The sequence below is a fragment of the Cololabis saira genome, chromosome 6 (genome assembly GCF_033807715.1).
Source record: "Cololabis saira isolate AMF1-May2022 chromosome 6, fColSai1.1, whole genome shotgun sequence".
Taxonomy (NCBI): domain Eukaryota; kingdom Metazoa; phylum Chordata; class Actinopteri; order Beloniformes; family Belonidae; genus Cololabis; species Cololabis saira.
In genome coordinates, this window is record NC_084592.1 from 31319202 (window position 1) to 31332193 (window position 12992).

The 12992-nt window shown below is 41.5% G+C and overlaps 1 protein-coding gene across 4 annotated transcripts in view; it reads right to left on the reverse strand.

The window, feature by feature from the left end:
- Positions 1 to 12992, reverse strand: part of adarb1b (adenosine deaminase RNA specific B1b) — a 237903-nt gene that overhangs the window by 4430 nt on the left and 220481 nt on the right. For all 4 annotated transcript variants that reach the window (XM_061723955.1, XM_061723953.1, XM_061723954.1 and 1 more), the window contains 5 exons: positions 10556 to 10724; positions 9176 to 9327; positions 7351 to 7519; positions 2374 to 2555; positions 574 to 752 (listed from right to left, as the gene is read on the reverse strand). In XM_061723955.1, the coding sequence (XP_061579939.1) occupies positions 574 to 752; positions 2374 to 2555; positions 7351 to 7519; positions 9176 to 9327; positions 10556 to 10724 (851 nt within the window). The remainder of the gene's footprint in view (positions 1 to 573; positions 753 to 2373; positions 2556 to 7350; positions 7520 to 9175; positions 9328 to 10555; positions 10725 to 12992) is intronic.

The following is a 12992-nucleotide window of genomic DNA, read 5'->3' on the forward strand; positions in this document are numbered from 1 at the left end:
TGTATCGCGTCATTCAGGCAGCCAATCAGCACAGAGCCTCATTATCATAGCCCCGCCCACTCAGAATCCAGCATAGATAATGAGGTTAGAGACTGAGATGATAAAGACATGGCTCAGAGGCTTAATTTCTAATTTATTTAGCAAAAATAATCAAAAGCTTGTTTTTAAGACATTCAAGGCCTGTTTAAAATAGGTATTAGATGCCATAATCGGTCCCCTTTAACATCTGGGAAAGGGTGAATGATAGCTCAGAAATCTAGATGTATCACTAGCAAAGTAAAATCTGCTTGCAGGTATGTTTAGCTACCGTGCGTTGGAGCATTCAGGCGGGGGCAAACATTTAAATGTACTCTTCTGCACAACAAGCTCTCCTGTTGACTCGTTTTCATCGCTCTGGTTACATCACCTTGTTTCATTGCTCTGATTGGTCGTAGTGCTAACCAACTACATGTCATGCTAGGTGAATCAAGATTCTAGTGTGAAAAGTACTGGGTGCTTAAACAAAATCTGGAAACGTTGTACGACGTATGCAGTATCATATGTGTAAAAGCTGTTGCTGCAGCCGTTCAGTACCTTGGAGTGCAGGCGCACCCAGCGGCTGTAGAGGGTGTGTTTGCAGAGCCGAGACGCACGGCCCATGTCGTCCTTCCCTGTAGTCGCGTTGATCACCTCCAGGGCTTGGTCGCCCACTGTCCAGTTCACACTGAAGTTTGGTGCCTTGCCTGGCTGCCTGGCTTCAGCGTTGCTTATACCTGGAATCAGAAACAGCAGTTAAAGACCAAGCAGCACAACAGGCTCATACATGAAGGCAAACGGAAACTGAAATGTTAGCATTTACCTGCACTGTCCATGCTGTATTTGTCTATGTTATCTTATCAGACTCAGTGGAGACACAATGCTGCCCACCTTGCACACTTCTTGCACTACAAGGTTTTGGCCTCCACTGTACCTCAAGCGTAAATGGAAGATATATGGCTGCCATAAATCCCTTTGTCTTGATTGTGCGTGAGAGAGAGTTGGTGTGTATTAAGCCCCTTGGTTTGATTTTGCAGCACTTGTGGCAGAAAATGATTTACAGGGGATGAAATCCTCAGAGCTCTAAAGCCAAAACCCTTCACCGCTTAAAACTCTCTAAAGCGGAAAAGGTTAATAACCCCTAACCATTATCTCCTCCACCCGTCATTTAGCCAGCAACCATAGCCGAGGAGCAGGGGAAGCTGGACGTCAATCAAGAACGATACGACACCTCATGTCATCCTCAAGGATAGAAACCAAATGACCGAGGCGTCGCATACCTCAATTAACCGGTTCGGCCTCGTTTTCCTGGTAGCAAAATAGTAAACCAAGGCTTTTCATAACCTTGATTTGCCCATAAATGGTCTGTTTTGGTGCCCTGCACTCAGTGCAGGTCTGGATTACATGTCAGGCAGCACAACAGAAGGAAAGAATTATCCGCAGCTTTTTGAGAAATAATGAAGTGCTCTTATCATCTTGGCATCACTCCCCAGGCAACGGGAGAGCAGAAACTGGCATCAAAATAAAGTACATCATTTACAGTTCAAAATCGTTCTGTACATGTAGTAAATATCTAATCTAACAACATAAATATCTGCGGCTTGCGTATCTTTTTTTTTTTTTTAAATAGAGCGGATGCGGCTTATATACAGGTGCGGCTTATAGTCCAGAAAATACGGCGTGTAAAATCACTCATTTTTACTTTAATGTCAGTAACACATTTAAAACACCTAGGAAAAGGAAATGAAGGAATATACTAGGATACAAAAGATCTAAATCAGAACTTCACTAAAAAAAAACGAAATAAAGAGAAAAAAAAAACAAGTCTATGAAGGAATAAAAATGGTATTAGTGGATTAAATCTATGTAGGTGCTGAAAAAAATGTGGATGAAATGCTTGAATTGAAAATCTAAATATTGTCTTACAACGTCCTACGGGGAAAAACATGGGGCGTGAACAGCAGCAACAGCTCTGGTCTATATGGCCTTTAAGAAAGTCAAACCAAAGCAGAACATGTACACAAAAAGATAAACCTATTCAAACACAGCAACAAAGTAAATGTCAGCTCCAACCAAACAAAGGAGAAAAGCTCCTCCTGTCCTTCTTTCTCATGTAACCAACTGCTGAGGTGAACAAATATTCTCTCCGCTCAGGATTAAAAACTTCCTCGTTGATATTTGGACAGCTGGGATTTCATTGGCACAGTCCAATGGGGGAAGAGCATCATGGGGTCAGATTTTTCATGTTTTGAGAGTTCAACCATGGAGTGATCTAATGAATTTCCCTAAAGAGATCTTATCTAATGTTTTCTCTTCCCTGTGTCTTACCATATCCTTCCCATCAGTGAGGGCTCTTACCGCTGAGCAGAGGCCTGTTGAGGTTGAACGTCTGCGGCAGGTCCTCGATGTCTGCGATCCGCTGGTACATGGCCCTGGAGAGGTGGTCGGCGTGGTAAAGGCTGCCCAGGATGATGCTGGAGAAGTAGATGGGCTCTGTAAAGTAGCTCATCAGAGAGCCCTGGATGCCCACCACGTTCCACCTGCGGAGGACAAATACTTAGTCACGTGGAAAAGAAAGTAGTCTTTCAACTTCATGTATGAGGACACAATGAAAGTCATCTGGTTCCTGCCAGGTCTTGATATAAATACGACCTCAGCTGAACGAGGACATGTGACGTAAAGAGTTATTCTCTGAGAGAAAAATTAGTCAAAACACAAAGTCAGTGAGAAAAACCAAGTACACCGTGAAATTCAACGGCTCAGAACCTTTTCTTGCCAAAAACTTGAACGAGTGTCTTTCTGTGTCAAGTATCAGGTGTATCACATCCCTGTGACAGAATTTTGGCCCACTTTGGTTTGTAACTTTGGAAATATACATTTTAATCCTCTAACCGAGATATTTTTCGGAATAATTTGGGGTCAAAAAAACATTTTCATTTGGAATATAATTGAATTACAAATACAGACGAGGACACAGTGTTCAGAGGACCTCTTGCTGAAGATTAATGTCAAACCGATACAAATACTACTCCAAGTGAGACACACTCCTGTCTTCCATAATAACCCTCTGTAGCCTCATTCAACAAAGCCAGGGAACACATTTATTCTTGCAATTTTCAAACAGGCTGTTGTTTAAAACATGCCATTACTAATAACAACCACCACGGCACGTTGGCAGTATGCTGATCAGTTTACAATATATTCTTGAAAACATATTCTGTGGCAATTTTGCAGAGACATTTATAGCAAGTTGACACAGCCTTATGGAATCTCAGGTGTGCAGATTTATACAACCAGGCTGTTTGGGGTGCATTTTTTCCAGTTTAAAATGTTTCAAAGTATTAAAAAAAGAACTTCAGTTTTCCAAGGGCGTGTACCTGTTTATATTCTTTGTAAGTGGGAAGCACATACATAGGTGCATAGAAAATATATTAGCATAAATCCAGCCCATGCTATCTCTCACACACAGTCGCACATAATCCTACAGTTGTGTACTCTCTGAAGGATCTAATTTCATTTTTCTTTCCAAACCTCTGTGTATTTCTATGCTGCGTCATTAGCCATGTCTCCCCAGTCATTTTCCCATTGACATGCTCTGTGAAGCAGCGCTTGCTCACCTCGCTGAGCGAGAGACGTGGAGAAGCAGTAGAGGGGGAGGGCAGTGTGTGTGTGTGTGTGTGTGTGTGTGTGTGTGTGTGGGAGCTTTAAGAGGTGGGGGCAAAAATGGAAAAAGGAAACTGTAGGGTGACAATAAAAAGAAAAAGGGAAATTGAGGAAAAAAAGAGAAAAGGGAGAGTGCAATGTAAAACTAAATGTTTGAAAGAGGTGAAAGACTCAAAAGGGTAGGGGTTCCTATCTTTTTCTGACCCAGTAAGTGGCAACAGATTCAATCGCTGGCAATAAATCTTTAATATCTAAATATAAGGCCGCATTTGATGGATTGTGAATCCTTTAAAGTTCATATTTCTGCAGACTTCACCTTAAACATCATCAGATCTTCACATGTCCTTGATGTGAATGAATACAGCCCAATTAAATGAGACAAAATATTGATACTGGTTATTTACTTATATACAAGAACAAGTACTAGACAACATGTATCAATCACAAGAGGATGAGCGTCCTGTTTTATTCAAAGTGGAGGAATCCATTAAATCTGATCTTCGTAACACGTATGAAATGTATACAGTAGCACGAGCTCTGCAGTAGTTATGGCTGCACAAGTGGTAATATCTGTTAGCGACCCAGTTGTAGCTCCTTTTGGGGTTCTTTAAATTGCCAACAACTTAAATAGAAGACCAGAGTGCAAATGTCGGGTTGTGTTTCAAACGACTGATTAAATATGTAACAGTACCTATTTTCATGAACCGGATAGTGTGTGAGGGATTATGGGAACACACTGCTTACAGTCATGCTAATAAAGAAACTTTTAATGCCCTCACACGGCCTCTTGTAAATAGTTGTAGTTGCTTCCTGCCGCAGAGGAGGGTATATACAGCTTTGGGCATGCAGATGACAAAACTAGAAGTTTAATTAAATGGATTTGTAGTCTTTTTCCTGTACTGACAGCAGCAGTACTCAAAGGAGCATTACAAATGTCTACAAACGGGATCTTTTTACTTCAAGTATACGTTTTGAGTGTGTAACATTTTTAATATCGAAAGTGCATGCATGAGACCCTAGGCTGTGCAAACGCTCCATCATGTCCAAATACAATATCCTCCACGTGGAAAACGGGTGTGAGAAACTGAGCAAAGACAAAAATCAATCCTCCAAAAATAATCAAATAAATAGATCAATAATGATTAAAATAAACACAAATTTTATTAAAAAAAAAAAAAAAAAAAAAAAAAAAATCTAAATTATTATTATACAGTAAGTCATATAATTTGTAATAATACTCAAGGTTTCATAAAAAGAGAAAGGAAGAAAAAAGACCATCATGCCTTCTGAAGGACACTATGAACAACAGCAACCACATACTGGAAAACATCTGAGTTATGTTTTAGAGGGTTCCAATTTCTTTACTGTCAAACACCACTGTATTTGTCATTTCCACCCTACACCAATAATACGTTTTGTGCATCCACACAGAAATGACAATGAAAAACAGAGAAACAGATACATAAAGCAAAGACTCAAAAGAGCCTGTCTGCTAATCCACAATGAGTGAAAACTCGGCATAATCAAGGTGTGCCAGTCAGAAGCCAACGAAGACGACAACTGAGCACACAGGGACAGGTTGTGGGAGGGGGGGGGGGGCATATCTGATCTAAATAACGTTAATAGACATAATGCTTTCTCTGCATGGGAAATACAGAACTAATTAGGAAGATAATCTTTCTTAGTCCACACAAAAACCAATATGTGCTAGTACTGACATACTGAAAGGGCAACAGCACCCCCAACACAGCACAAACAGAATTTGCAACTCAGCTGACATGTCCCTCATCATGCACAGTCGGCATTCAATCACCCCGAGAGATGAATTACGGAGAGGTTTTGCCATTCATCACAAGGGAAGAACAGTGTTGCCTTGAAAGTGGACAGAGACTAAAGATGCTATGATGTGCATGAAAGAAAAAAAAAGCCCCATGGGAGACAGCATCCATCAATTCCCATAGCTCTGAGACTCCTTGTAGATAATCATAAACTTGAAATGATGAAGTGGCCTGACAATGCAAGGATACAGCATTACACAGTGGATTATGGTGACAGCAGATAAAACGCATCAAAAGAGGACCATAAAAACTGTAAAATCAAACCCCAAGTATAAGTTCTGATTTTCTATGATAGCAGGGCTAGGAAGGAAACTTTTATCCATCCATAAACTAGCGCTTTTCTGAGATGGGTTTGTGGGGACAGTGGACTAAGTAGACGGGCCCCTCCCTCTCTTGGGCCACCTCCTTAAGCTTCCCTGGAAAATGTCAAGGTGCTACCGGACCACCCAAGAGATATAACCTCTTAAACATGTCCTGGGCTTTCCTAGTTAGACATGCCTGATCCTAACTTAAAGGGGACCTATTATGAAAAACACCTTTTTTCTTGCTTTAACATAAATAAAGTGGTCTCCCCTCAGCCTGCCAACTCAGAGAAGGAGGAAAGCAACCAAATTCTGCAGTGTCTGTACAGCCGCCCGGATGAGCCGTCCAGTGTGATGTGGCTTCTACGAGCCGTTCAGATTCTGCTCCCGTCGTTACGTAACGACGGGCGCGATTCACATAGGTTGGCCTCCAATGCGTGAAACCACGCCCACAACTAACTCCGCCGGCCGGAGCTTCCGCCATTTTTTCGTAGCGGTGTATCCATGGATGTATTAAATAAACTGGATAGGACATCGGAATTGGCCGCCCATTCATTTCAATGCAAGTTGCTCACTCAGCGCATACGCTGAAAAAGTTCCTGACTTCCGGGTTTACTTCCGCATCATGGGGCCCATAGAGCATGCGCAGTTGAGTCACCTCCCATGATGCTCTGGGGCCTCCCATCATGCCTCGGGGCAATGGGAACGAGTATTAATATAATATGTATTAATATAATATATTCATTAATGTATATTATTACATGTATAGTATTACATATATTATTATAGTATTAATATAATATAATTATATAATATATATTAATATAATACATCCGTGGAATGCACGGACACGGCTGTGACGTCAGATGTGATGTCAAACCCAGAAAGAGACTTTTCTTTGACTTTTCTGGCCTTTATAAAACATTTTTGACGGATATAAAGTCCATGACTTAAAAATATAGAATACAAAGATTAGTAATTGCCGGTGATTACAGCTGGAGGTGTCCTGTGAACAGTTTTAGAGGCTTCTCTTTTACTATTGCGGTCTATAGGAAAAAAGCTTTCTGGGCCCCATGGGATTTTTTGTTGATTTTCTGTTACCGCGGCTGGCCACTGGAAAAAATCGGCGTGCCTTCTGAGTGCGAGATTCGGGGGCTGGGTGTATCGCGTCATTCAGGCAGCCAATCAGCACAGAGCCTCATTATCATAGCCCTGCCCACTCAGAATCCCTCATAGATAATGAGGTTAGAGAATGGGAAGATAAAGACATGGCTCAGAGGCTGAATTTCTAATTTATTTAGCAAAAAAAATCAAAAGCTTGTTTTTAAGACATTCAAGGCCTGTTTAAAATAGGTATTAGATGCTTTAATAGGTCCCCTTTAAACATGTTCATACAAGTTTGATTGTCTGAAAAATAATTTTGGTTTCAGATATGTTTTTTTCTGAGGAGTTGTGGTTGATATAACTATGAACTATGATATAAATCAGCAACGTAACTTGAATGTAACTGTATTGCGTTTGAATAGAATTACCTTGCGATCTTGTCACTGCAGGACATGGTGAGTAACCTCTCTCCTTGCAGAACTCCGTCCCAAGTCTGAATAGTGTTGCTGGACCTCACGGGGATGGTGCCCTCCCCTGACTCAATTTTGGTCCTCAGCTGACCCCTCGCTTTCCGGTTCGGATGTCTGTCTCCCTGATCTACGCAAGACATCACACACAGAGCAAAAGTCCCAACTTACACACATGAAACAAATACATAATTAAGGCAAAAACGGCTGCCTTTACTTTCAAAAAGTGTCAAGCTGGTTTATTTATATGCAGCTGACCTAATCACATCTCAACTTGAAAATGGTATTGCAGTCATTATGGAAGGTCCAGTAGCTGGACTAGTGAACATAAACATCTGTATTCAGTATGGATTGGAAGTCCCAAAGTCCAGATGGGAGAGTCTGAGAGTGATGGAAGATGAAAGCACATAAAACCTGTGGGACCTCCAAATCCAGACTGGAAAACGGGTGATGGTGAACCAACCAGAGATTGTGGTGGTCAACAAACTTCAGAAGAAAGCAGCAGGGAGAGACGTAGCACTCACAAGCCACAGAAACTTTAACAAGATCAAAAACAAAAGTGTCAGCTCTGTCTTTTTCCAAGATGGATCAAGCTGAAATACAGAAACATGAAATTCTTTTGGAAAATCATGAATGTAGCCTCCTCATAAAGAATGGAGGGAACTGTTATTGGTACTTGCAAGAAGAAAGGGGCAAAAGTAATATCACAAAGCTTTTGATCACTGGGTATTGTCAATTTTCTTGATTTGAGGTGGTACAGGTGGTTTGAAAGATGCTGCCAGCATTTAGGTTTGGACAGGAACATTTGGATATCCGGTTAGTCATTTGTTAAGTGGACATACTGATCTAAATTTGGTTATCCAATAGTTTATTTTTTCAGCTTTTGCAAACAGCTGGCTGTTACATTCAATGCTGTCACTCAACGAATGTCACCAGCAGTCTTCTGTTAGCTGTACCTGCTAAACGAGGCCAAAAACAAACCTGCCCCTGATTAAGAACTCAAACACAATGTATTTCTAGACAAAAATCTATCTCCCATTTCTTCAGTGACTACTCTGTATAGTCAAGAGTAAATGGAGATTACTGACTTTAATTACCATAATTTTTCTTCATGACAGCTGTTGAATGACAAAGAAGCTGCTTTTCCATCTGCAAAATGCAGCGTTTGGCATTGTATGATTTCTAGCATTAAAAAAAGAAGAAGACATAATGGTTGCATCCATCATACAGTTTTGTTCCATTGTGGAAATGGTGCCTGGTAAATACACTGCACAAAATAGTAAATAGGACTGCTTAAAGACAGAACCGCTGGTTTCAAGGGAGGCAAGGAAAAAAAATGGTTTCCACATTATGTTATCAAAGTTTTCTGCTGTTCAACCAGCAGGCGCCATCTATTCAGTGACTAATTGAATGTGGCTGCTTTCTATTCAGTCTGCCATGTGCAATGGAAAGCACTCTGACAAGAATAAGAGGGAGGTTAATCAGACAGACAGAGTGGGCGGACTGGGTGGGAGAAAGACTGATAGAGGCGGACAGAGAATGACAAAATCTTCTAATTACAAATGCCTTCTTTAAATGTGTCCGTAAATCGTATTTAGACAATGTAGTAAAACTCCAATTAAATGAAACGAAGCATAGGAGGAAAACCCCCAAATTTGATTAAATAAAATAAAGGCTTTCTGAAACTGAATCGTGAGCTCAGACGAGACTAAACTGAAAACATGTCTGCAGAACTGGGGTGGCGACGGGACGCTGGCGTGAGGTCATGCATGAATTTGTCGCGCACCTTCTACTCCAGCCTCATGCGGAGAGAAAATCCTGGCGTCTCCGCAGGGTGAGGTGCTGATGTAGAGGTGGAACTGAACGTTGTCCTTTAACCTGTAGCCTCCCTTGTCGCATAGCACAAATATCGACTTCTGGTTGTCTTCCTTGTTGCAGCTGCGAGGACAAACAGACAGCAAAACTTTAAGAAATTTCTTGAAAAACATTACAAAACCTGCAACTAAACTGTATCTTTATTAATTGCAGGTTTTTTAAAGGGATTGTGACATGAAAAACACATTTTTCTTGATTTTTTGTGTTTTGTTGGGTGTCTTGACATCAATTACACCCAAAAAACAACAAACTTTTAACATTCAGTGTATTGTGTGCTTTCTGGGATTTTCCGCATAACTGTGCAAAAACGACGCATGTGGTTTGGTGGCGGGCCGTTACGTAACGGCCCGCTAAATCACCGCCCCCTCCACCCAGCTCCCTGCCTCCGCTCCTCTCCAGCGCACCATAAAGGCTGATTTATGGTTCCGCGTTACACCGACGCAGAACCTACGGCGTAAGGTTACGCGGCGACGCGCACCTTACGCTGAACCCTACGGCGTAGGCTCTGCGTCGATTTAACGCGGAACCATAAATGAGGCTTAACAAGGAGCTGTTTAGAGCCTCTTTTGTTCTAATCACCGGAGGAAAACTGCTAAGAAGACCCGCGGCCACTGACTGGACTTAAGGTAAGGGGACAGTGCTGCTTGCATGCCTTTATTTTTATGATTGTTTGCTGTGGTTCGCCCTCCTGCTTTTCCGTGCATGCTTCGCCTGTCGCTCTCGGCTTAATGCCGCGTTCCATTTACCTCGGAAATCGGAACTGGGAAATGGGAATAGCAGCCATCTTTGAATGGTAACTCGGGGGTGGTGAAGCTTCTCCCACTTTCCCAGTGGGAAATCCCACTTCGAGGGGCGTTTCAGTTGAAAATTCCGACTGGGAACTAGTAAATCCCCACTTCCGAGGACAAATGGAACGCGGCATAACTCTCCGACGCCGCTGTGAGCGTATGGCTGGAGGAGGAGGAGGTTTGGAGGAGGAGCGGAGCAATGATTGACAGGAAAGGGGGGAAAGGAAGCATTTTTCACGGGGCAAAAAAACACTGTAATAAAAAGCCAGGAATAGAGTACTAGAGTGAAGTTTTTCTTGTTACACTCTTTTAGACACATTTGAGGGATGTTGGCCAAGACTTTTAATAGTGTTAAAAGCATGTTAAAAATGATGTCACAATACCTTTAACAAAACGTATGAGTAGAGAGTAGTTCTAGCGATTCATTTGCTTATCAATTTGAGTCTACGCAGACAGTGAGAAAACAGTAAACTTTGCTTGAAGAGATGAGACTTTCCACTGACCTGAGGAAGAACTCCAGCTGAGTGTAGAGGTACCTGATGAGCGAGCGGCGGGTGATTATCTCAGCGTGGCAGTCATTGAGCGCCAGTCCGCGATCGCTCATGTACTCGCCGTTGATGCACTTGGTTCCCGTGGAGACACAGATGACCTGTGCTTCCTTAACATCTGTCCCTGTTGGAAGGATGGGAGCGACAGCATATTTATCTGATACACATCCTGGCAGAACGACCTGTGGATGCAGCTGTGTTCTCACACTACAGTGTCACTGGCAAAAAGACCCGTTACTTAAACGGTCCTTGTTGGGTTAGTTGTAGCCTGCTGTGGTCATTCTGCATAATAAAGTGTACAAATTCAGGTGCAGTGGTGACCTTAGTGTAACTTTCCATTGATTGATGGTTAAGAAGGAAATCCCCCATAAAAACAACTTCTGGCCATCTAAAATTATCTTTAATAGTCAGTATACATTTTTTACAACACACACCCAAATATGTCCTCTCCTTTTAACCCATCACTAGTTGACTAGGAGCAGTGGGCTGCCATTTTTCCAGCATCCGGGGAGCAATTAGGGTTAAGGGTAGGGCTGGGCGATATATCGAGATTTTAATATATATCGATATATTTTCAAACGCGATGTGGTACGAGACAATATCGTTTATATCGATTTAAAAAAAAAAAAAAAAAAATTACATTTTTTTTTTTATGATTTTGATATAGCTTATTTTTGGTGACAAATTGACTTGAATGTTTTATTTGAGATTTGCACAAATGTTTTGTTATTTGCACAACTGTCAACCTCAGTGGAAAAGTCTGCCTGTTACTGTCTACATTGTATTAATTGCACAGTGTATTTTAATTTAATTGTTATGCAGTAAAGGAATATTTGTTTTATTTTATTCAAGAAGCATTTTTATTCTATATATGCAGGCAGTTTATTTTTATTACATTTGTTTTATACATTTTGATATTGTGCAGACCTCTGTTAATAAATGTACCTGTGTGACATTTGGCACGAGGCTTTGTATTAAAACTGACTGTTTTTTTAAGGGTTTGCCTCAGAAAAAAATGAAGCTAACAGAGATGCTATGCTATAATGCTTTGGGGGAAACCCCAATTAAGGCACAGAAAAAATATCGAGATATATATCGAGTATCACCATTCAGCTAGAAAATATCGAGATATGACTTTTGGTCCATATCGCCCAGCCCTAGTTAAGGGCCTTGCTGAAGGGCCCAAGGGCTTCAGCAGGGCCCATCATCTTGGTTGCCAACCCGGGGCTTGAACCGGGTCCTCCAGACCCAAGCCCACCTTGGTAACCACAAGACTACAACTTCCTACGTATGGTGGGTTATGGTCCATATGAGTCCATGGGGGAATGTTTATAGTTTATGTGGTTCCTAAAGCAAAAAAGCAAAATCTCCATTATGCTAAAATGAAGATTTTCTTTTTATGAAAACAATACATCAAGGCCAAGATAACAAATAATCAATAATATTGACGTTGTGACTTGTGTCCGCCTCTTATGGTAGGTCCTAAATTGGCACTTGTCTATCGAGGGTCTCTGCCCATTCTGCCATAGCAGATTCCCAGTAAGAGGGAGATCTGGGCTCTTGATTTGAGTGTGCTTCAAAAAGTTTGGGATGAATTTAGATGAAAGTTCTTGGTCGCTGGCCTCCGGCTGGAGGGGCCCCCTTATGATCCAGGTCCTGTTCAATGTTTTTTTCCCTCCTAAAAAGGGAGTTTTTCCTTGCCACTGTTTGCCTCAAGGTTTTTCTTCCAGTAGGGGAGTTTTTACCTGCTATATTAATAATTGCTCAGGGGTCATGTTGTGGTCTCTGGAAAGATCTTAGAGACAACCTCTGTTGTAATGGACGCTATATAAATAAATTGAATTGAACTCGGACTGACAGCCAATGTCTTTACATTATTCCTTGGAATAACAACATTTTCATTAACCATGCACGCAAACAAGGTTCCCTGCACATGAAGTACAGTACAAGAGTCCCACAGCAATGCCCTCCCACCACCGTGTTTCACTGTGTCTGGGATCTGTGTTTCTCTTCCTTCACCAAACAAAAGCAGCAACCATGTGCATCAGACCAAACAACAGACTTCTGAAACTCCTCTCTAAGTTTCAGTCTGGCTTTAGTGGTGAGTGATGTGAGCAACAGAGATCTTGAATGATGACTTCCAAGGCCACCGCAATGAAAGGCCCTCACGATGTCAATCACTGGCTCTAGAGCAGGGGTCGGCAACCCAAAATGTTGAAAGAGCCATATTGGACCAAAAACACAAAAAACGAATATGTCTGGAGCCGTAAAAAATGAAAGCCTTAGAATGAAGACAAATGGTGAAAGGAGAAATGTCGAAAAAAAGTCAAAATGTGGAGAAAAAAGTCAAAATTTAGAGAAAAAAGTCAAAATGTTGAGATTAATGTTGAAG